The sequence below is a fragment of the Eleutherodactylus coqui genome, chromosome 1, assembly GCF_035609145.1.
Source record: "Eleutherodactylus coqui strain aEleCoq1 chromosome 1, aEleCoq1.hap1, whole genome shotgun sequence".
Taxonomy (NCBI): domain Eukaryota; kingdom Metazoa; phylum Chordata; class Amphibia; order Anura; family Eleutherodactylidae; genus Eleutherodactylus; species Eleutherodactylus coqui.
The window spans coordinates 161,213,807-161,238,603 of NC_089837.1; the positions used below are offsets into that span (position 1 = coordinate 161,213,807).

The 24,797-nt window shown below is 39.8% G+C and overlaps 1 protein-coding gene across 2 annotated transcripts in view; it reads left to right on the top strand.

The window, feature by feature from the left end:
* ECEL1 (endothelin converting enzyme like 1) overlaps nt 1-24,797 on the top strand; it is a 69,523-nt gene that overhangs the window by 41,134 nt on the left and 3,592 nt on the right. Inside the window, exons 6-15 of one of the 2 annotated variants that reach the window (XM_066590207.1) lie at nt 4,624-4,846; nt 5,866-5,964; nt 6,275-6,349; nt 12,612-12,715; nt 14,993-15,051; nt 15,170-15,221; nt 16,826-16,893; nt 17,454-17,578; nt 22,155-22,220; nt 23,482-23,577. In XM_066590207.1, coding sequence (XP_066446304.1) covers nt 4,624-4,846; nt 5,866-5,964; nt 6,275-6,349; nt 12,612-12,715; nt 14,993-15,051; nt 15,170-15,221; nt 16,826-16,893; nt 17,454-17,578; nt 22,155-22,220; nt 23,482-23,577 — 967 coding nt within the window. The remainder of the gene's footprint in view (nt 1-4,623; nt 4,847-5,865; nt 5,965-6,274; nt 6,350-12,611; nt 12,716-14,992; nt 15,052-15,169; nt 15,222-16,825; nt 16,894-17,453; nt 17,579-22,154; nt 22,221-23,481; nt 23,578-24,797) is intronic. The other variant, XM_066590214.1, reaches the window with a different exon arrangement.

The following is a 24,797-nucleotide window of genomic DNA, read 5'->3' on the forward strand; positions in this document are numbered from 1 at the left end:
CATTGACAATCATGGGTGCATTAAGAGAAAAATAAGGAGACATATGCAACTGACCCAGTTCCTATGTGAAAAAACCCCACGAAACGGAAAAAAAACCCAAATGGACAAGAACACATTCTATACTAATTGCTCTTGAGAAAAAACGCAAAACATCGCAGGAAAAAAAATCGCCAGTGGGTAGGCGTCCTAAAAGTAAAGGTCATAAATGTCTAAGACATGTTTGTTCCCCACCTATCAAAAAATGGGAGCCCCAGGCAGCACTCCAGAGATGAGGAAAACATGCATTCATGCAGCTCTCTCCACTGTAGTTTATGGATGTTGTGGTAACAACCTAACATTTCACAACTCCCATAAACTACAAGAGAGAGAGCTGCATACATGCATAGTTACCTGTGACTCATATACTCCTTTCTACAGTCCCAAACTAGGATCAGCGGACTACATGGACCTTCTGACATTTGGGGAATGCAGAGATGGTTACACAGAGTACTACTGGTAATTCCCAGTTCCTAAACTGTGTGCCACTCTTCTTCTCTCTGACATGGAAACTACATATGAGCAGCCAAACATAGCTAAGCATTTCTGCATCCAGATGGTTGGGGCCACACAGAATGGCGTAGTAGGTCCTGTGTAGCCCCTGGGTCGCATCTGCATTGACTTTCTGTTCTTCCCATGTTTATGTGGATATCCTCATATACTTCAAAAACATACTGATAGGTTAATTAGTTTCTAAATATTTGTTGATGTTTATTGGAATCCATCATTTGTTATTTAGCATTTTTACTGCTTCATGATTATAAGCCACTGCAGGTTACAGTATATCGCCAGTAGTGATTAGCAAACTTTGGGAAGTTCAGTTTGGCGAGTTCACCAAAACATTTGCAAAGAGTTCAGCTTGGTCTTACTTGGAACTAAACTGGAAGTTCACCAAAACCACCAAAAATGGTGGATAACAATGTCTAAGAACCATAACAGTGCATAGAAAGTGTTCGGGTCTAGTGTTCAGCGAATCAAACAAGTACAACGCTTTGCTAAAAGCTCAGGTTTGTGCAGAACCGAACTTTTAGCAAAGTTTGACCAGAAGCCGTTTTTTTCCTGGTTCGGTTCACTCAACAATAATCACCACTATATAAATGCTTTTCACTTGTTATTGTGCCATATGGTGTTCATGTATGTGTATGTATATATATATATATATATATATATATATATATATATATACATATATATATATATATATATATATATATATATACACACACACACACACACACACTGGCTGCATAAATTAATAGCAATGGCCATAGGCCCTATACTTAAAATAAGCCCTTAAGATTCTGGGCAACACAGTGTAGTATTTACCTTTATTTAATTACTATTGTATTTTTATTTGCTGTCATTTGGCTTGCAGCACTTTACATGGCTTGGTAATAAAAATTCTCAGTGCGAGCTTTGACAAAAACAACTAAATAATACAAGATTAAATCTGGAGCTAAAAAGGATAGCATAGCAGCATATTTGTTCCTTCTGGCTTACCTATGTGTGGAGATGCACACTGATTTATACACAGTCATAGGAGCAAAGATGCAAGCAACGAGTGAAAGACATAATTTCTATCCATAGACAGCTGTTTTTCTCTTATTCGATGTAAACATGTTTTTTGGCTTTTTTAGTTAGATCTTCCAATATACAGTAATATCAATGTAATTTATGTTATGCTATAAAAATATTTAACGGCTTTCTGAAATTGTGAAGGCAATTATAGATACACAGGAAGAAGCGGTTACTATATGGAAAGCTCACTACAAAAAATTGCTATAATAAAACAACTTGTCTAGTCTCACTCTACCTTAAAGGGGCTTGTTGGTTGTAAATTATTGATGGCCTATCCTCATGATAAGTTATCAGTAGTACAGTGGTGGGGGTCCGCTGCCAGGGACCTACATAGATCAGCTGTTTTCCAGGCCAGTGTACTCATGAACTTATTTCTGCAGGAAACAGAAAGCTCCGTTCCCACTGCAGTGGCCAGGCTTGGTATTGAAGGCAAAATTCCCATTCATTTCAATGGGAACTTGGCATGCACAAGAACGGAGCTGTCTGCTTTCTGCAAAATTCAGTTCAGTACATGAGTGTGAACAGCTGATCAGCAGGGATCCTGGGTGATGGACCCCAGGCAATCTACTATTGATGACCTATCTTAAGGTTAGGCTATCAATAGTTTACAACCAGAAAACACATTTAAAGCGAAGAATGTTATAATTGAGTTGAATTCTCAGAGGCAAAGAATCATAAGATGGGTGCAGAGCAGGAGAAGTCCTGACATGGGAGTAAGGATGATGGCTGTAGGTCATTGTAGCATGTGTAAGTAAATAGAGATGAGAGATGAAAAGTAAGAAGGCTCAGCTTCGGAGACTATTAACCCTTTCCAATCCACTGTCTGACCTCTGAAGACATTACGATTTAAGGCTGTACAGCTCCGATGTAGGAAGACGCTCATCGGGGTTCTCTTACTGTAGATTGCCAGCCTCTCTGCTGTCGGAGCCTATCCAACGTGTCACCTCATGCAGTACTGGCTTTAGCCAGCATATAGCGCCGTTGTATAACGGCAGAAAAAGATTAAGCCCCCTAGGAAAACCAGGATACAAATTGTATTTGAAAGGGTTAACAAATTTTGTAATAAGGACCCCTCCAACCATGTACTATTTACAATACTGCTTTCTTGTTATATAGTACAGGGGACTTTGGGCTCCCTTATTCACCAAGACCTACTTTGACTTCTACCTCTGCACTTCCTAATGATATGCCAGTGGGTATAATGTCCAAAAAAGGCAGAGGTAATAGAGTAATCATAACACAGAAAGATGATCATGACAGTTGCATTCTTGATAGATCAAAATGGAGCCGTGTTCTATGAAACATCACTGTATGTCACAAGATTAAATACATTGTCTTGTTAGCTAACTGCCTCCTATAATGAAGTATGATTGAGTAGGACCATGCTATTGCTTGGACAGAGGTGAAAGCTATGTATCTTAGAAAATCCACTCAAATCCTTCTTCCTACTATCTTCTATTTTGTCTTTGAGAAAACATCATATCTGCACTTTTAATATTATTTTAATTTGATATAATTTACTATAAACCACAGCAATGGTTCTTGATGAGTGGCAATCCTCTTATCAAACTACAAAGTCTTACTTATTTGGATTGTGTGCTGCTGAGATTTGTAGGATCCTTTAGTGAATGATATGAGGACCTGAATATATGGTCATCCAACAAACTTTATCTCTGGGTTCCTTTGCTGGCTAGCAGAGGAAGCAAATGCACAGATTGCTCATGACAAGGTCTCTTAATAGTCAAAGGCAGCAGGACAGCTGATATATTGGGGTTGACAGAAGGGGCTAAGTAAGTACAAAAACTTAATTTTGAGTTTTCACTCAGAGTAAGACTCAGGGCCTTGTCTTATCATGTCTGCGAATTAGACATTTTGTCCTTAAAAACTAAACAGAGTCTCTGAACTTTGGATTCTCATTTGTTGTTCTTGTTTTCTTTTTTCTTATGCTTCAATCACCTAGCCTTTTATGTTTTTTCACCTTTGTCATTTACGTATGCTTGTCTTTTTCCCTCTGTATCCCCATCTATTCATTCTGCATCCACCATCTACTGATGACCTGTATTTTTTCTTTCTCTTTCCAGCCATCATCTCAATCATTATTCCTCTCTGTATCTTCTTCCTTCCTTTTAATGTCATACACAGCCCTGGGCTGACTCATAGCTGACATGCCACAGCCTCTTCCAGGCTGGACTCTATGGTTGGAACATTAAGCTAATGGCCATTGATCTAGTGAGAGCTTGGTGTGTTCTGAATGTCAATGTTTTGTGTTTCATAGTAATTGTTTGAACAGACGAGCTCCACAATGTGCCCATACTCAATTCAAGTCCTGGATTTGGAATGCAGCATAAAACAATGACATTACTTTATGTATAGAGTAGCTCTATTGCATATTCCTGCAGAACTGGAAATGAAACAATAGCTTGTGTATGATGTTCAGCCATGGAATAATGTATAAGGAATCTTTTGATAACAGTTCTTTGTATAGTACAATGTCTTCTACAAATAAATGAAATAATACAAGTTTCATTTTAAGGAAGTGCTGGCTGGCTGGAGTTTTTCTTATGAAAATGTTCCTGTTCTGTGCGGTGACCTTCCTTCTTTCCACCTTTCAAGTACAGAATTCTGTTTGTAACATGACAAACAAAGCACTCAAACAAGTCTTGGAGTATGAGCTCATTAAGAATCTGGAGATTACTCACGCATCATTTCAATTACTAGGATTAAGGATGTTCTAAACACTTTGTGGATTACATTTGCTAAATGGCTAGCTCCAAGGGGGTCTGCAAAATAAATCCAAACTGCAATGAGCATTTGACCAAAATCTGTAATATTACTCCAGAAAATTGTGTTAAATTTTACCTTCAGTTTTCTTTGTAGTCTTGTAGTCTAGAAGGTACCCATAATGTTCTCTACTGCTACCTGATGTAGCAATTATGGCTTTACTAAAGTTGTACTCTCTAATACAGTACAAATAAAGTCAGATTACATCATGTTACATGTTTCTTTCAGTGTCCTGCACAACTACATGCTATGGCGACTTGTAGTAGTCTTGAGTGAACATCTTTCCACTCCCTTCCGAGATGCGCTTCATGAGTTATCTAAGGAGATGGAGGGCTCAGAGAAACAGCTGGAGTTGGGAAAAGTCTGTCTTACACAGGCCAATAAGCATTTTGGGATGGCACTGGGAGCCCTGTTTGTAGAAGAGTATTTTTCATCATCCAGCAAAGTCAAGGTAATAAAATGGGTTCTAAGGTTTGCCCAAATAAGAACAAAAAATATATGGGGTTCTTAAAATATGTCTTTGGGGTTACTTGATTATGAGATGTGGTATATATTTTATTGATGAAGACTGAGATTTTGGGTACAAAACCAATGGATGCAATGGAAAAATTACATCTAATTCATAGGGATGACACACTGATGTTTGGATCCCAGTGAAATAGTTAACTAATAGGGTTCAAATCATTGGGTCTTTGTTACTTATATTCTGATAGAGAACTATTTTAGGAGCTATGTTTGTTCGATATGGAATGTAGGGATATTGGGGGGTTCTTGGAGGCCATTTGACATCTACCTCCCCATATGATTGGTATATGAGTGCATAATGATCTCCAAACAAAGGGATTTGCCATTAATCTAAAGCCTAAATTCAGTGACAAAACAATACAATACATCATGTACCATGAGTTCAGTAATTGTCCTCCATGATATCCCCTTCTGCAACCAAAGATTTCCTCCTATTTACATCTACCTATCAATCAAGTGACACCTTGGGCTCTTGATCTGATAAAAGTCTAGTTTTCTACTAGATCTCACTGTCGTTCTAAACAGTAATACAGATGGAGGCCTGGGAGAGAATAGGGCAGAAAAAGTTATGAAATGTCTGCCAGTCTGGGATCAGTTTGGAAGACATGTTTGACAAAAAGGATGAACTGTAGATAAGTAGTAAAATAAATGGTAGTGTGGAGCTATGAGTTCTGTTACTGTAGTTCAAGGGAGTTCTGTCATTGAGTTAAACTTTAATGCCTCAGTCCATCCTCTGTATCAAACTTGTCCTTCACATTAATACCTTATTCCCATGAATAGGGGTAACCTAATATCTAATTCCCCGTTGTAAATCACATGAGTAGGTATTTCATATAGCTCAACAGTAGGAAATATGAAACAATCGTCCAATAGCAATTCTTGTCTTGAATTGTAGGCTAAGGTCTTGCACGGTTCTGTTATGATCATTTTACTTTGTTCATGCAGGTACAACAACTTGTTGAGGACATTAAATATATTCTCGACAACAGGCTGGATGAGTTAGACTGGATGGACAAGGAGACCAAAGAAGCTGCAAGGACTAAGGTAGAATGAAAAAGCACAGGAAACAAGCTATATAATGTAGTATTGAATGATGCAGTAGTGCAATAAGGCACAAATTGCTCTTCTATACCTTGACTACTTTCACACAGCAGTATTATGGTCAGTATTTCACATCGGTGTTATTAGGCCAAACCAGGAGAGGAAAATACCAAGAAAAATATAATGGAAGAAACATTTGCACCTTTGCCTTGCTTTAGATACACTCACTTACAAATACTCATCAAAATACTGCAGTGCGAAAGTAGTCTAACAATATACTAGTATAGGTAATAGCTATCATTTCATCTTTCAGCTGAAGCATATGATGGTGATGATTGGGTATCCTGATTTCCTGCTCAAGCCAGAAATAATGGATAAAGAATATGAAGTGAGTAAATTTGGTAAATACCCAGATAGAATAGAAATGCTACCGCAAAAAAATGGGTTTTCTCATTTAGGCCACTAGGCCATAGATAGGTTTTTGTCAAATAGGGAATAGGTTATTCAACCAACATGAATTGAGCTTTGTCACCCCTTACTTGGACATTAGGACTTTGAGTCCATGGTTAGCTGAAAGGGTGTCTCCCAAAATTATAAGTAAGTTTCACTATTTTGTCTTCAAAGTCCAGCACCTCACCAAGTGATATGCTGAGATATGAACCAAAGCTCAATTCAAGTAATTTGGACTATTTTAAGATAACCATAGTGGTTATTCTGGAGTGACAATGAGCAGATAATGAAATCTAAAATGCCCTGTATGCTTTACTAGCAATGTGGCATTTTAATTCTAGCGATAAATGGGGGTCACAGTAGTCAAGCCACCACAAATAGTTACACTGCATTTAGACTGATTATCATGCAGAAAATCGTTCAAACTCAACATAGCCAATGACTGGATGACGAATGAGAAATGTGAGGTTCTTGCTCATCATTCAGTTTCAGCCGGCATAAAAATCATCACTGGCTCGTTCACTCGTTGGGAAGTTTAAACGCGGATCATTCAGTGTATCACATAGGAATGTGAAACATTGAACAATCAGTGAATGAGAACTGCACGATTCTCACCAGCTCATTCACTTATTATGCTAAATTATAACATCTTCTAGTATGAAATATATATATATATATATATATATATATACACACACACACTGTGTATGAGCACTGTGACCCTATTGATCTCTTGATTTGAGATGCAACAGTGTTAGTAAAACATATATGGCACTTTAGAGTTGATTATCTGCACATTGCCAGTCCAGAAAAATAGATACATTAGATACATTATTGCTATTACCAGTTTTGTAACTCAGTAGATTAAGTTGACAATCTTGTAATGTAGGGGTGCACAACCTTTTCAAGTCTGAGGGACACAGTGTCATATTGAAACATTCACATTTGAGACATTTTGGCATATCAAAAGTACATGCCATAAATGCCTTACAAGTGCAGGGTTCATTTCCAGGACTTCTCTCTTTTGTGAGAATGGGGATCACCTTCTCCCACAGTTGGCAATCCAGAGCGGAGAAGACTATGCATGCAACTATTTCTCTGCATTGTAGATCATCAGTATTGTGGCAATCGCTTAACATTTCACAAATTCTATCAACTACAATGGAGGGAGCTCAATGTATAAACAGTCACCTCTAACTCAAATACTCCTTTCAGAAGTGCTCAAAAGGGGTCAAGGGTCCCTTTTCCCCTGCTATATGGGGGACCCAGAGGAGACTGTACAGTGTTCCATTGGTAATTTCCTGTCATTGCTCTGACACTGTGTGCCATTGTTCTTCTAAAGGACAACTTCAAGGTGCAGCATCACAGAAGAATTTGAGTATAAATTTATAGCCATTTTTGATACGCTCAAGAATGGAATGAACCTCGGAGCAGGGTTCTTGCATCAGTGAAGAATATGAAAGGTCTGAAGGTGGTCAAGAGGGGTGTCCTTAAGGAGAGCACCCAGGGAGTGTGTGGAGGCACCTGGGGCTGAGTAGGTGGAGAGCTGGCATCGTCTCTCCCCAAGGAGAGCACCCAGAAGGGGTACTATTCCCAATCATTGTCTTACAGACTGTTAAAAAGTCATACATTGATTTGAAGGAATGCTGCCATCCAAATAGGTGGCGCTGCAGAGGTATTGTTCCATCTTCATTATTTGCAGGTCTGAAGGATAGATAACACACAGGCCTGTGACCCCCTAACACCAATTTAGAGATCATAAAACTGTCACATTCCTTTCCAGTGGACTAATTATTTACTTTTCTGCTCATCTTGTATGATATTGTTTTAAGTGCAAATTAATCTCGCTATGTCTATGCCTTTTCATATGTGTACATTTGTATATATATGCCCCATCCAGATTTGTTTCATTATGCCTGATGAAGGATCCTGAGAGGTCCAAAAGCTCGCAATAACATCATGTATTTTTGTTAGCCATTTAAAGTTATCATATCTAGAAGATTACTTGATTTCTCTTACTGAGAGCAATCGCATACTGTTCTTCTCTCTAACATCAAACCTACATGTGAGAAGCTACAGGCAGATAAGCATTTCTCTGTCCAGTTGGTTGTGGGCTGTACATATTGCATGGCTGCATGTGGTTGTGCTGTACAGTACTGTACATTTACCCTTTGATCTAAAGGGTAAATGTACAGTAAACTGAAACAACCACATTTCTAGCATTCAGTGACCCAACAGAAAATGTGCAGATGGCTTTTTAAATTCCGGTAAAAATTAAGCTATTTCCCAAAATTAAACATTAAAGGGGTTCTGTCATTAAAAACAAAAAATTTTATACTTACCTATTGCTCCCCAGGCAGCCTGCTTACCTCTTCTTCTTATCCCAAATCTTCTCCTGGAGCCGCTTGTCAATTCGGTCACGTGACCTCCAGCACCCGATTTTCTTCCATCCGGTCAAAAAGCGTACACTGCCTACCTTCCGCTTCCTTCAGGTCAATGTACGCATACGTCACTAGTGACGTGTGCGTACATTGTCTTGTGAGGAAGCGCGGAATGAAGGTAGCCGCGCGAGACAACGGCACGACTGCGCACGCGCGAGACAGCGGCACACGACTGCGCATGCGCGAGTCTGCGGCGCGCTCGCCTGGGAGCACTTTACACTTGCACACTCTCTGCCAATAGAAATGTATCCCTGACACTGTTGTCAGGCAGAATACATTTCTATTAGCCAATGGAAATGCAAGCTTCTGCTGCCTCTCGGCCAATAGAAATGTATCCCTGACACTGTTGTCAGGCAGAATATATTTCTATTAGCCAATGGAAATGCAAGCTTCTGCATATAAGCATATATATATTTTATTTATATAAATATATATATGTAAATAAAACTGTATATATATAAAAAAGCATATATGTGTGTGCATATATAAATATATGCATATATATATATGTGTGTGCATATATAAATATATGCATATATACATATATATATATGCATATATGCGTATATATATATATATATATATATGTATATATGCATATATATATATATATATGCATATATATATGTATATATGCATATATATATATATATATATATATATGTATGCATATATATATATGTATGCATATATATATATATGCATATATATATATATATATATATATATATATATATATATATATATGCACACACATATATGCTTTTATATATATATATATATATATATATATATATATATATATATATATATAAATAAATAAAAGTATATATATAAAAAGCATATATGCATATATATATATATATATATATATATATATATATATATATATATATTTATTTATTTATTTATATGCATATATATGCTATCTGTATCTGTCTACCCGTCTGTGTCTATCCGTCTGTATTTATCCGTCTATCCGTCTGTATTTATCCGTCTATCCGTCTGTATTTATCCGTCTACATTTATCTCTCTATGCATCTGTATTTATCCATCTATCCGTCTGTAATTATCCGTCTGCCCGTCTATCCATCCGCGTCTATTCATCTATATGTTTATGTGTATATACACACATATATCTATCTAGCTTTATTTGTCTGTGTGTGTGTATATGGCGGTTTCAGGCGAATGTAATTTTCTTCCCTTATGCGGCCATGATTGTCACGGCCGTATATTGGGACAAAACTAAGCCTAAGATTACTGTGGTTTCTCTCTCGTTAATACTTGACCGAGAAAATATAGGACCTCCCCTATGAATACTATGTGCGTGAAAGATCAGGCGGCCGCCGTATTCCCACCATTTATTTTGTTTCTTACAGTTGCTCCTACAGCGGTGTGTGTTTGTATGTATGTATGTATGTATGTATGTATATATATGATACACACATACGCACATCACAAGGCATTGTTCTTACAAGGCGCACTGCACTGGCAGACACACTCGCATATTTGCCATGCAAGATATTGGTTTGAGTTTCTCGTGCTGATATAGTGCTCACTTGTGTAAAATCAGCCACAGAGAATGAATTTAACATCACCAAAGACATAAAGCTATACATTGCCCTCTATTGTCAGCATGCTGTTATCCTGACCCCCAAGTGTCAATGCATAATGCATCCCAAGTGGCAGCGTGCCCACCCATATCACGTCTTGTATCCAAGCTAGAGGCGATACAACAGGGTCCTAGAACGTCCATGCCCGTCCGTTTCGCATTTTGAATCCAAGCTAGAGGTGGTACAACAGGGTACTAGAATCTCCATGTCCACCCGTATCACATCTTGTATCCAAGCTAGAGGTGGTACAACAGGGTACTAGAGCCTGCATGCCCGCCTATATCACATCTTGTATCCAAGCTAGAGGCGGTACAACAGGGTACTAGAGCCTGCATGCCCCCTGTATCACATCTTGTATCCAAGCTAGAGGCGGTACAACAGGGCATACATATATACATACAATAAGACCAGCTTTATACAGATGTAAGTGCAGTTGCGCACACTTTTGTGCACTTTTTTGTCTCTCTGAGGGCAGCCGCACATGGGTGTAAGCGTGGAACGTACATGTCCTATGCAGTGTGTAGATATATTACTATACATATTATATGTGTGTGTGTATATATATATATATATATATATATATATATATATATATATATATACACACACACATGCATACATCTATACACACACATCTTGATACATATACGCATAGATAAATGTATATATACATACACTCATACAATACATTGCATGGGGAATATTCCTGTTTTTACCATGTGGAGTGACTACTGTGAGTGATTTTTATGAGTGACTGCTATGAGTGACTACTGTGAGTGACTGCTATGAGTGACTGCTTTGAGTGACTACAGTGAGTGGCTACTGTGAGATTGCAGGGAAGATCTGGAGGCCCTTGGGAAACTCTGGGTGTTCAGAGACCCAGGGAGAAACACTAGCAGATTTTGGTAGACTGCAGGCAGGACTATTCACTGGACTGGATGGGCGGAAGTAGCTTTGTGAGGGCGGAAGTGGTCAGCACAGCAAGGGGTGCTGGGAGATGACCTCCTAGCAGGAGGGGCTGAAGATGTAAACAGAGCATGGAGGTGAAAAATGGAGCCTAGGTAAGTACAACTACTGAAAAAAATGTTTTGTATGTGTTATTTACCACAGGTTGTGCCAGCGGGGCAGATTTATTGGAGAAAAAAAATACAGATTGTAATGACAGAACCCCTTTAAAGTATGTAAAAGAATTTCCTGTAAAATGCAGACATCACAACATAGTATTGCTACTTTGGCTGCCGGCCAGGGTTGCCGTGAAAGATAGTTATATACACTTTATGGGTCGCTGACCACTCAAGGAAAGATTATCTACTGGAGGCGTAGTCCTCTCAAAGAAGAGGGATAATATACTGAACATAATATGTACCCCCCTTGTCATGGCCTTGCTATGCTCCATATCGTACAGAGTTGTAAAAGGGTACACATAGAGGTGGATGGGCCTTACTGCCCCTTTGTATGCATTTGATTTTATATGAAGGAACAAGAAGGCCACAAAGGTTCAGTATCCTCCACATTATAGGAGTACTCTCCGACAGCAGATACCATAGTAGCCTATGGCTGCACACAGAGGGGGGCAGAGAGAGATTGCAGATATGTCATTGGTAAAATTTCAATGTACTGTAAATGAATCAATTCATCCACTGATAGACTTCTTTTTTATAACTATAGTATCTTACAGTATTTGCAGATAAAGTAATAACACATTAATTCTGTAGCCTGGTAATAGCTGGAAAATTCCATTTTTTCAAACCGCATATTAATTATCTGTGAGCAAACACAAAGTGCAGTATTGATTCTCAACATGTGCTAATGAGTTTTCTGTTTACCATGAACAACAAATGTTTGATCAACAGGATATAAAAATGTCCCGGTGACTCACTGGATGCAGTACTAATCAGAAATTCAACCATGGATTAGTCATTAATAAGTACATTAAATCTATGATATGATTTCTCTCATTAGTAAAATCTGTTAAATATCACCAATGCAATGTACTTTCTATCCCTCCTACAGACAAATGTCTTCTATCCTTCATGTCTCCTGCCGATTGTGTAACATACTAATCAGGTCTTGTCTGCTCCACCGTCATCATCATTTGATGAATCCTCCTGATCCTTTTTTTCTGCCTTTTCTTTCAACCTTTTAGTTTGAGGTTCACGAGAAGACTTATTTCAAGAACATTCTGAGCAGTATTAGGTTTAGCATCAAGCAGTCGGTAAAGAAGATCCGTCAGGAAGTGGACAAGTCAGCGTACGTATACTCATTGTTATAGAAACCTCACTTTGACGTGTTTGATGCATTTTCCAAAGAAGAAGCACAAATGCAGCTGATTTCAAGATAGGTATAGACAGATCAAAGAAAATCTAGCAGAATATATGCATTTCCTCTATCTATTCCACTGAACTCAAATGATCCACAAAGTTATTTTTATGCAAATGTTACATCACAGAGCAAAAAAATATTTAGCATTTTATCTTTTGAGACCATGAAAGATAAAATAATCCAGTCTTATCCTAGTAGAGGAAAGGATTAGGTTAGGCTGATTGGAAGATTGCTAAATGTATAGAGTGAAACCTCTTTGAGACAACCCCCCAAAACACCCAGGATACTTGGCGGTATTACAATGTAGTTGTCAAAGACGATCACTACAGGTCCAGCTTTTAACCCTTTGCAATCCAATTTTGGATTCAGGGTTTCCTAGGGGGTTTTCTCTTTTCACCATTACACAATGGCGCCATCTGCTGGCTAGAGCCAGTACTGCGGTATGGGACATGCTGGAGAGGCCCCCGACAACAGAGCGGCCAGTAATATACAGTAAGAATACCCTGCTAGACGTCTTCCGACATTAGAGCTGCACTGGCTTCTATCAGAATGTCTTCAGATGTCAGACAGTGGATTGGAAAGGGTTAAAATCATCGCAAAGTTGTGGCACACCATATATTTCCCTTGTTATGACCACTTCAAGTAAGGGCTCAATCTCACTGAAAAAAGCCTATTCTCTGCGTTTTTTGGCCATTCTGCAAGCTTTTTGCATGTGTAAATACTGAGCATATTTACAGGTACAAAAAATATGCAGATGGGCCCATTGATGTGCAGATACGAGGTGAATATGTGTGTTTCATGTGTATTAACTGTGTATTTGCACTAGCTCATTCAGTTCTATAGCCTATTCCAGTGTGTAATATACACCAAAATAGGAAGTGCTGTGTGTTTTTCAACACAACCGAAAATTGGGACAAAAATACACAAATGTGGAATAACCCATTGAAATCAGTGGGTTTTATACACACCATAGTATACATGTAAAAAATTGTCACATAGAACAAAGAGTATTTACGCCCGTGTGAATGAGCCCTTAATGTTTTATTATATATCGGCCTTTCTAATGAATGGACAACCATGTAATTTATTAGTGGACAGAATCTAGGAGCCCGCCAGAGTGAGAGTCTCGCTTTTAGTAGATCTCTGCACTGGCTACTGGATGTGGATTCTGAGCAGGCAACTACTGTATGACTTCATAGGGAAAGAGGTTATCTTATTGGAACAACCCATTCAAAAATGTTGTGCCTCTCTTTTAAACTACCATCCCATTTACCTTGGTTAATAGTTGAAGCATTAAAATGGAAGACCATTGGTGTATATTTACTTTCATATGCCAGTCTAAGTAATGTATGTCGTTTCTGTGGGTACCATGTGATCGCTTTTAATGGGAAAATGGCGTTTAACTTTTAATACTCGTTATTTATAATAAAAAAAATATTTCATTTATTTCTACGCCATCATAGGGGACCTGAAGTAGCAATTGTTTAATCACTTATACATTTAACTGCAATACTTCAATGGGAACAGTGCTTGTGTTACTGACCTGCGTAGGTGCAATGTGTACAGAGTTGTATGCTTCCTGCTCCGTACACACTGTCAGTGGCCTGGCGAACAGCAGATCACTGGGGTCCCAAATGGCAGACACCTACCAATCAACTACTGATGCCCTATCTTGAAGGATAGGCCATTTATATTTAAGTGGTGGACAACTCCTTTAGGAACTGGTTCACATGAGCGTGACTTTAGCACAGTATAGGCGTGTGAAAAGATCACGTCAAATAGAACCAATGGTTTCCTATAGAAGCGTCACATGAAGGAATTTTAGATGCACAAAGAACTCGTACCTAACAAAGATAGAAAATGCGTGTGCAAAGCTCACATCTAAGGTCCGTGTTGCGAGAAAAGGTAGGGCCTGACCTATCTTTGGTGCATGTTGTGGAGGAGTTTCCATACACTCCTATGTGAGCTGGATAACACGCAACACGCATCTCCTGATTGTGTGAATGGGCAATTCCACTGCTAATTAAGCTCGAGACTCAATAGCTGGGAATCGCCCCTTCACGCGGTTTTCTCGCAAGCGCTACACAGTTTTTTGCAATGCTATCAGAGTGTGAAAAACACGCTCGTGTGAATGAACCCTAAGCTATAGATAGCAAATATATAAATAAATGATATGAATTAATTTAGTCTTAATATTCTTAACAGGTGGCTACTCCCCCCACAGGCCCTTAATGCCTACTATCTCCCTAACAAGAATCAAATGGGTGAGTAGTGAGGGGCACCATCAGTTGTTTTCTATTGGAATTCCCATAAAAATTGATGTTTTCAATATTAAATACCTAGCATCATGAGTATAAGGTATGCCATCTTTGTCATCCACAGTGTTTCCCGCTGGTATCCTGCAACCTACACTCTATGATCCTGATTTCCCCCAGTAAGTACTTTTAAAGAAATCAATTAAAGGTCCAGTTTGATATTTGTGTTGCATCCTTAGAAACAGCCCCAATAATGATAAATCTTTGAAGCGGTTATTGTGTTTCAAAAATCATTTTCCATTTACCTTATTATGGTGGTAATAGAGGGGCTTCTTTAGCTTAGAGTTTAGTGCATCTTCAAATAGTGAGTGCAGCTCTGGAGAAGCACAGACATTTATGTATCACAGTCAGCCAGTGCTGTGTAGTACCCCACTTTCTCTGCAGCATTGCTGAGCACTTACTGTGCAGTTGCCCCAGTAACAGCAGCATCTGGGGTCACCTGGGGACCTACTTACTGAAAGGTACAGTAGTTGTCCAAAGAATCCCAGCAGTTTTAAAATAAATCCAATAAAGCCAAGTGCAGGCTTCCCCAGTCTGCTAGGAGAACTTGGTCAACTTTGATAAAATGTTTATTGGACAATATGGCAATCTTGAAATTTCCAGGGTCTAAATTATTCATAGACATGTCTTTACCATTCAGTAGTCTGGTCCTGCTGATGCCAATGGGATCTGCTAACAACCTAATGTCTTTGCCCCTGAAGCAAACAATACTATTAAGTTGGCAATAAACATAAAGATTTGTCTATGATACACCGAACAGTCAGCTTTCTTTATCAGAGGGCTCATTAAGTGGGGGCATACACCAAAATACATTTCTCATGATCATGCCAAATATTGTACATTTACATTGCCCAGTTTGGAATTTTCGGATGTTACCAAAGCTCAAGGAAAAGTATAAGGTATGGATGATTATAAATGTCCCAACCTGTGGAGAAGATTGTCATTGGTCAGAAACAATTGTTTTTAGACCGATAAATATGATAATTATCATTAACAATTGTACAATCAGCTCATCAGTGATAATCATTATGTCTATGGTCAAAATTATTTTCTTTGCAGTTGTTTGTGTCCTATGGAGATAAGTTGCACTAGAGCTGTCAGACAAGTCAGCTGGGGGAGATAAGCATCTAACAGACATCCACGAGCTGAACAGGCATGTCAATGGGGAGGATCAGTTGTAAGAACTAAAGCCCCATTTGCTCAAAATTCATCAGAAGCTGACAGTTTTGAGCAATCATTTTGCATTAGCTACTAATGGGCTAATGAGCCCATTAGTAGCTAACAAGCTTCATTTGCATGTATTTAGAGAGCAGCGGGTGGTCTGTTCTCTAAATACATCGCTAAATTTCTCCAGCGGGACAGCTACTGAAAGAATGTTATCCGCGCTGCCCGCAGAGAACTCAGGGTACGATCCCTCTTATCAGGGACAACGGATTTTAAGCCGAGCTGAACTCACCGATGGACAAAGAGTGCACGGTAAGTTTGCGATGGGCGCACATTTACACGTAACAATTATCTCTCAAAAGATGACTTTTGAGCGAATTTTGAACGATAATCGTTGTGTGTAAAAGGGCCTTAAGTGATTCATGTTGTATAGCCATCATAAGAAAAGAGACTGTCCAGAGCAAATCAGGATGCTGAAATTAGGAGTGTTCTGTAGAAATGTGTAAGTTAGCTGCTCTACATGCCTGTATATTATATAAACATATTTGTATATCTACAGATCTTTAAACTACGGTGGCATAGGCACCATCATCGGGCATGAGCTCACACATGGATATGATGACTGGGGTAAAACTTTTTTAATTTTCTCTGAAATACATACATGCTCATATATCAGTGTCACACTGCAGTGCATGAGCTTTTCAATGACATATTCATGACATAGTAGCATAACAGAATAATATGTTTGGTTAGTAAGCCAGCCTATACACTCTCGGATCCCGCTGTCTCAGTTGGCCATCACTAGTTAGTACAGGAAATGTGACTCCAATGATGAAAGATTCTAACAGTTTCTAGTCTCCAGGTCCAGGCTCTATTCCCAATATACCTGTACTATACATCATAGAATTACTACAGTCTGTGGTTGGTCATGCCGCTGTAGACTTAGCCTTGAATATTAACAAAAGCTTGGTTCTTTAAGATGATTTATTATTAGATTACTTGTCATCATAAAGCTAACAAATATAAAACGCGACACATTTACTTTTATTTTACTTTAAAGCGCTGCGGAATAAGTTGGCGCTATACAAATAAAGATTATTATTACTATTAGATTATTACTTTACTTGGTACTTTTGCTTTTGTATATTACTAGTTTTACTTACTCTGGCTATTTTTTTTAATCTTAGGGGGCCAATATGACTCATTTGGGAATCTCATCCACTGGTGGACTGAGGAATCCTACAGTAAATTCCTAAAGAAAGCAGAATGCATTGTAGATCTGTATGAAAACTTCACTGTGTATAACCAGCGGGTGAGTAAACCACATGCAATGAATGTCTGGAAGGTTTTAGGGTTACAGTCTGATCTGTCTCATCTACTTTACAGCAGTTTACAATCATCTCCAAGCTACTTTAGGGTATGTTCATATGTAGTGGATTTTGGAGCAGATCTGCACCAAAGTCTGCAGCATGTTCGGCCCTGCAGATTTTGCTGTGGATCTGTACCAAAGTCAAAATCCGCACCATTTAGGCTAATTTCACATAGTTGAATGTGATATCGGGCCATGAAACTCAGCCCGATATCGCTCTCACCAACATGCGATGTTCTCGTAGATGTGAGGCATTTTTGTGTTAAAATGGGAAACCTTGCATCGCACTCACATGCACTTTGCACGCTGTGTGATGCTTCGCCGGCCCCATTGAAAACAATGGGTGATGTGATGCAATCGAATGCCCGATGACAGTACATGTTGCAATTTGTTTCTCGCACTGTGATACAATGTGGGAAGAAAAATCACTGTTGTGTATGACCGCATTCAAAAGAATGGGTTTCATATTTGTGCAAGATTTGTGTGTCACGCAACGCACAAATCTTGCGCGATTTTCTTGGCCGTGTGAAAGCAACTTTAGTGAGGACTTTAATGCAGATCTGCATCTGATTTCACCTTTTCTATTGAAGGGGTGAAGTCTCTGGCGGATCTGTGTCAAAATCAGAAGTAATGGTGTGGATTTTGATGCAGAATTTGATGAAGGTATTTGCGTGGTTGTCCCACTGCAGAAATTCTGCACCAATCATGCAGCGTCTGAATGTACCCCTAAGGCCTCAGTCACACGGGCACATCGGCGCCCGTGTTACTGCAGGAAGGAGACGAACGTACCTGAAGACGGCCGTCTCTCTGCAGCACTAGAGGAAAGAACATTGCCGGTCACATGTTCTTTCATCAGCGTTGTGGGGAGACATCCGTCTTCAGGTACGGCCGTCTTCTAACTGTCAGTCACACGGGTGCATCGGCGCTGGTGTACGGATGCCGATGCGCCCGTGTGACTGAGCCCTAAAAGGGGTTTTCCAGTCGTATGTAAATTAAGCCTAATTGCTCTAAAATGAAAAGCTCTGTAATGGTCTAATATAGTATATATTTCAATTCATCTTTTATTTCAAAATGCTTGCACATAATCTGTTTTAGTCTCTGAATGTAAACAATTAGGCATCCATTCATTGACAACAAGCAAGTATCTTGTAAAAGAGGAATAACTGAAACAAACTTTATTAGAAAGTCAGCTAACTTTTCATTATACAATGAACACAATATATTTTCTTAAAAAAAACATAACCTAGCTGCTGCTTCTTCTAAGACGTAACTAACTGCTTCTTATTAGAACAATCATATCTGCACTATTGAGCTCTGATGTATACATTTTACTTAAAAGATTTGATACATTCTGTTAATTGTCTCCGATGCAAAAAATTAGGACATTCACTATTCACCCTATTGTCTTCATAAATGTACTAGGCCAGCTCAGCAGTGTCTTTCTCATACTGTTTAGTATTTGCTGCCCCCTATACCTCCACAATCAAAACTGCAGGTACAGAGTAAAGGTATGCAAGCCACTGGCTGCTGGTGCCTATGCACTCCTCCATGATACAGTGTTATTCCTCTACCGTGATACAATTTACATTATATCATCACAGAGTAGAATTGTGTCAACATTGTAACATCTACAGTAAAACAAATTAGCGTTAAGTCTTGTTTCATTCAGTATTGGCCAATGATTTGTGCAGCTTAAGAAATACACATGATACCAGGGGCATAACTATAGAGGGTGCAGGGGATGTGGTTGCATCCGGGCCCAGGAGCCCTAGGGGCCCATAAGGCCTCTCTTCTCCATATAGGGAGCCCAGTACTATGAATAAAGCATTATAGTTGGGGGCCTTGTTACAGGTTTTGCATTGGGCCCCAGAAGCTTCAAGTTACTCCTCTGTGCAGCATGGTTTAGGTATGGGTACGGCTACAGATACAGATAGAGGGGGGCCCCAGCTCACCTTTTGCATCCGGGTCCCTGAGCCTTTAGTTACGCCCCTGCACAGGATGATGTATAGTAGGTTTTTGGAGTTGCAATTTATATCAGTAATTAGAATATGGAAAATATGATAAACAGATTTAACCAGATTCTTAAAATCACGGACCATGAACGGCCGCACACAGAGTTCCAACAGGTTTGTATAAACTCTTCGTATGTAGCTCTATGGTAGATCATTGATACAACATTCTTGTTATTCTTACAAATAGGGCATTGTTCAAATCTGCATCGGAGCCTCTGGCGCACATCCGGAACTAGGTCCCAGACAAAAAAGCCAGTATGCTGTGTCACTTTAGCCCAATAAAGTGCTAGGCAGCATGACAGAAACCCAACAGACTGCATTATAGGGCAGGAGCCAAACAATAGTAATAGTAGTACAGGTGTGATGCTTCTAGGGTAGAATGAATGTATAATACACCATGCAAAGGAACTTAGCTCAGTTTTAGGGTGAAGTCACACGAACGTATATCGGCTCGATTTTTACGCCGAGCCGATATATGTTGTCCTCATGTGCAGGGGGGGAGGATGGAAGAGCCAGGAGCAGGAACTGAGCTCCCGCCCCCCCTCTCTGCCTCCTCTCCGCCTCCTCTCCACCCCTCTGCACTATTTGCAATGGGGAGAGGTGGGGCGGGGCTAATTCTCAGAACTTAGCCCCGCCCCTGCCCCGCCTCTTCCCATTGCAAATAGTGCAGAGGGGCGGAGAGGGGGACGGGAGCTCAGTTCCTTCTCCTGGCTCTTCCATCCTCCCCCCCCTGCACACGAGGACAATGTATATCGGCTCGGCGTAAAAACCGAGCCGATATACGTTCGTGTGACTTCACCCTAAGTCTTAGCAGTCTATAAGAGAAAACTTCTGTGTGTCTCCGTATAAAATCAGACACAAAGTACTACAGTATACATCAACAGTCATCATATTCTGGATCTGAACAACACATGAATCTGTAATGTTGCCTATATGCATGATTAACCCTAGGGGCAGCTTCACACACAGCATATGTACTCCAGGCTTTCTGCATGGAAAAAAACCCGTCTCAAATATACTGTAAATCTACAGTGGCGAAATCCGCACATAAATGGTGCGGATTTGGCCTCATTTTTTATTGCGGATCTGCTGTGGATTTTAACTCTTGCATTTCAAGAGTTAAAATCTGCAGAATAATTGACATGCTGTGGATTTAGAATCCTCAGTGTTTTTCAAAAATGCTGCTGATCTGTTGTGGAAATCTTCCCCTCCATTTGCAGGAGATTTTAGAAATCCTCAACACTTCGAAGCCACCTTCTCACATGGCAAAGTCACTGTAGGCATTCCGCAATGGAATACCCACAGCCATTCCACAAGAATTCCACTGAAATATTTGTGTTTTTACCTTAGGTGCTTTTATAAAAATGTTGCGTATTTGTCTTAGAAATTCTCTGCACAAGGTGAAGGGAATCTTTTAAAGCCCCTCCACATGGCTTATACTGTAAATGCTGCAAAAGTTTTGCAGCAATTCCACTAGCAGACCTGAAGGCAGCCTTAACCCTTTCCAATCCACTGTCTGACGTCTAAAGACATTATGATTTAAGGCTGTACAGCTCTGATGTTGGAAGACATCCGTCAGGGTTCTCTTACTGTATATTGACAGCCTCTCTGCTGTCGGAGCCTATCCAATGTGTCACCTCATGCAGTACTGGCTTTAGCCAGCAGATAGCGCCGTTGTACGACGGCAGAAAAAGAGTAAGCCCCCTAGGAAAACCAGGATACAAATTGGACTGGAAAGGGTTAATGCTGTGGAATTTTCAAAGCAAAATCTGCTATGGACATTCCATAGTATCTACACTGCGTAAGAAGGCGACCCAAGAGGTTGAGTTCTTTTAAGCAAAAGAGATGAATTGTATATGCTAAATATGCGGACATGGTTAGTTCCTAAAATTTTAAGTAAACTTGCTGTAGCATTGTAGACCAGCAAAAAATGGGTTATATTTTAAAATGATGCATCAGACTCCTCTTCAAACAAAGAAACGAATAGACAGACTCTGGAGATAAGAGGGTGATACCTAAACTATCATTATTACATCTAACCCAGGAAGGCAAATATTATATTCCCAGCAGAGCTGCATGTCTTCCATTAGAAGCTAAATAAAGTCAGTTATTAATGCAGTCTCTGGGAGTAGAGACCATGTATATTCATGGCTGGCTTGTAATGCAACGTGCGGTATCACCTTCAGCATCACATTGCACAGTATGAAGTTTTCAGCCTGCAGAGCATTTTCTACTATATTAATATTATACAATAAGCAGAGTTGTAATGGTAAATTTCAATGTTAGCTTCTTTGCTTTAGAAAGTCACAATATCTATTCATATGACATGTTTGTGGTTTATTTTTCCTGAGTCTTCTGGTTTTGTAATTTGAGATGATGTTATGGGCCAAATGAGTGACGGTCTAGTCCTGGGTCTACCGGAAAGAATACTAGCTGTTGGTAGATGTTTGAGAAATAAATAAGCAGATAGACTGATGCTGAAAATGTGTCTCTGTGCTGTTTTCTAGGTAAATGGAAGGCTGACATTGGGAGAAAATATTGCGGACATGGGTGGCCTTAAATTAGCATATCATGTAAGTATATTAGAGTTTTCAATATATCTGCTATATTTGTTTATTCAGTTTCAGCTCTATTTACTATCCTAACAGTGTCCCAAGGCCATAGATATGGAGGCAGTTGCAGCCTTGCAGCTATTAGTTGTCCTGTACAGAGGGTGATCCTAGTTCAGATTGGCTTTATACCCTATTCCAGTGGTGGATTAAGGGAAGCAAAGGGCCGGGGATGTTCACACAACTTGCGCCCCTCTCTACACTCACATATGACTCATCATCTCACCTCCCTCCAGTAGAATATGCTCAGTCCCAGGAGCTACTGTGATGTTACCAGTCTGGTTTATTGTTCATGTGACCACTAAAGTTAATCACTGGTCTCATCAACCATGTCTGTGTGAATGGCACAGGACCACTGAAGCCAACGATGGCCTTCAGTGATCATATGAAGGATGAACTGGCCTGTGAACACTGCAGGAGCTTCTGGGAAGGGACTGGTGACACTGGACCTGAGGGACATTTAAAAGGAGAGTCTAGTTTTTGCATTATTTTATACTGTTCGGGTGTATTCACACGTGACGTATTTTGGTGCGGATCTGCAGCAGATTTCACCTTTCAGTGGAAGGAATGAAGGGTGCTGTAGATCTGTCTCAAAACCGCAGTAAAAAAATTCACATCAAAATCTGCACCATTTGGTGAGGATTTTGATGCAGATCTGCAACTGGTGTTGTCCCCCCCCCCCCCCCCTCCTTCAATAAAGATGTGAAATTCAGGGCCACAATAAGGCTGCCCACAGTATGGAGCAGTCAATTATGATGCCCCCCCCCCCCCCATGGTAACTGCCACTAACGTGGTAATCTTGAAAAGCTTATAGCGCACAGCGGCATATGTTTAGGCCACACCCCTTTTTATGCTAAGCCATGCCCTCTCTATCCCCTCACAGTAACAGTGCTGTCTAGTGTCCCCTTCATAATAGTAGTATATCTCTAAATTATATTCAGCTTTGGGCCCCGACTGTCTGCCCTTATTGCTCCTATTATAATCAGTCATCGCCCTCTCCCACGGGCATTGTGATTCTATGCAGTTCTACCCTCCTGCAGGGATATTTGATATTCTTGGCACTTTTAGACTTCTCCTCTAAGACAAAGTGTTAGGGCAGTAAAGTAGAAGAGTACAAAGGTATTGTGTAAATGTCCAGTTTGCTTTGACTCATGTGCACTTTGTAACTGAGGTTTTATTAAAGTGTTGATGTCACAGTTTACATTCCTGAATTATTCTTCTCCAGGCATACCAGAAGTGGGTTAGAGAAAATGGTCCAGAGCGCCCCCTACCTCGCCTGAAATACACACACGATCAGCTGTTTTTCATTGCATTTGCACAGGTCAGAAACAAACATAATAACAATTCATACAGCAATTCTGCATGGTTTATAGGTCTAGTTATATGCAAGGTATTTCATTTAGGACTTATTCACTTTTAGGTAACCCTGAATCCCAAATTGGATTGGAAAGGGTTAATAGCCATTTAAATCAGGGCAGAGGTGATTTTCCCGCCTATATTAATGAGCATTGCTCAAATGCACACAGTATCTGTGCAGGCTTGCGTGCAAAAAAGACTCCTTCACTGCGCAAATAAGATATGCAGGAGTGAGTGTTTTTGCGCCTATGCTCATCTGCAGGAGCCCTTAAGCATACATTGTATATGCAAAGGTTTCAGGGTTTATCAGAATTGGACATATCCAACATAAAGCTCTAAATCTGCTGAAGTCCTGCTCATCAACCTTATTGGAGCTCAAAGGGATGATGGGGAATTTAAACTGAGTAAATGTATGGGCTTGGCATCTTGGACCTAGGGCTGGTTTTAGACAAACTGTGGCCCTGGGCAAAATTAAAAGTAAGGCCTCAAATTCTGAAATATTGCACCAACAACCCAGTAACATTCAGTCAATTCAGAAAGCAGTGTGTAGAAAGCTGCAGCATTAATCTTTAGTGTTTCCAAGGCCAGGGTCTTAAAAAATCGGGTGCACAAACCCCAAGATATATGTACCCCCAAAATTATTTCTATACTTACATAGTTATCAAATAATATTGTTATGTTAGGACCAAATATTACCTTCATACGGTTACTAAAGAAAACACACTATACAAAGCCTACTATTACGACTATATAAGGCCGGACTGGGGGATGAAGGGGGTAATGTTTCTCCTTGTGAAGAGTACCACAAGGATGTAAGGAGTCTTATCTAGGCCATCAATGCTCCCTGGGAAAGAGTTATGCAAATCAATGACAGCATAATTCTTCCACAGTGCCATGTATTGAATGGCAGCTACCCTATGAATCAATATCCTATATTTCAACAGCACTTGCAAAATGACTATGCATATGAGCCGAACCATATGTATATACAGCTATTTGGGGATTCTTGCCCCTCATCAATCAGGAGAGTTCTGGTTGGCTGGGAGAGGCGCCATTATGTGAATCCAGGGTGATAATGTTTCCCTTTGTATAGGCCATGCAATGCTCCTTAGGGAAAAACCTATGCAAATCTGTGATGGAATAATTCCTCCACATTGCCACCTATTGTGGGGTAGTTACACTATA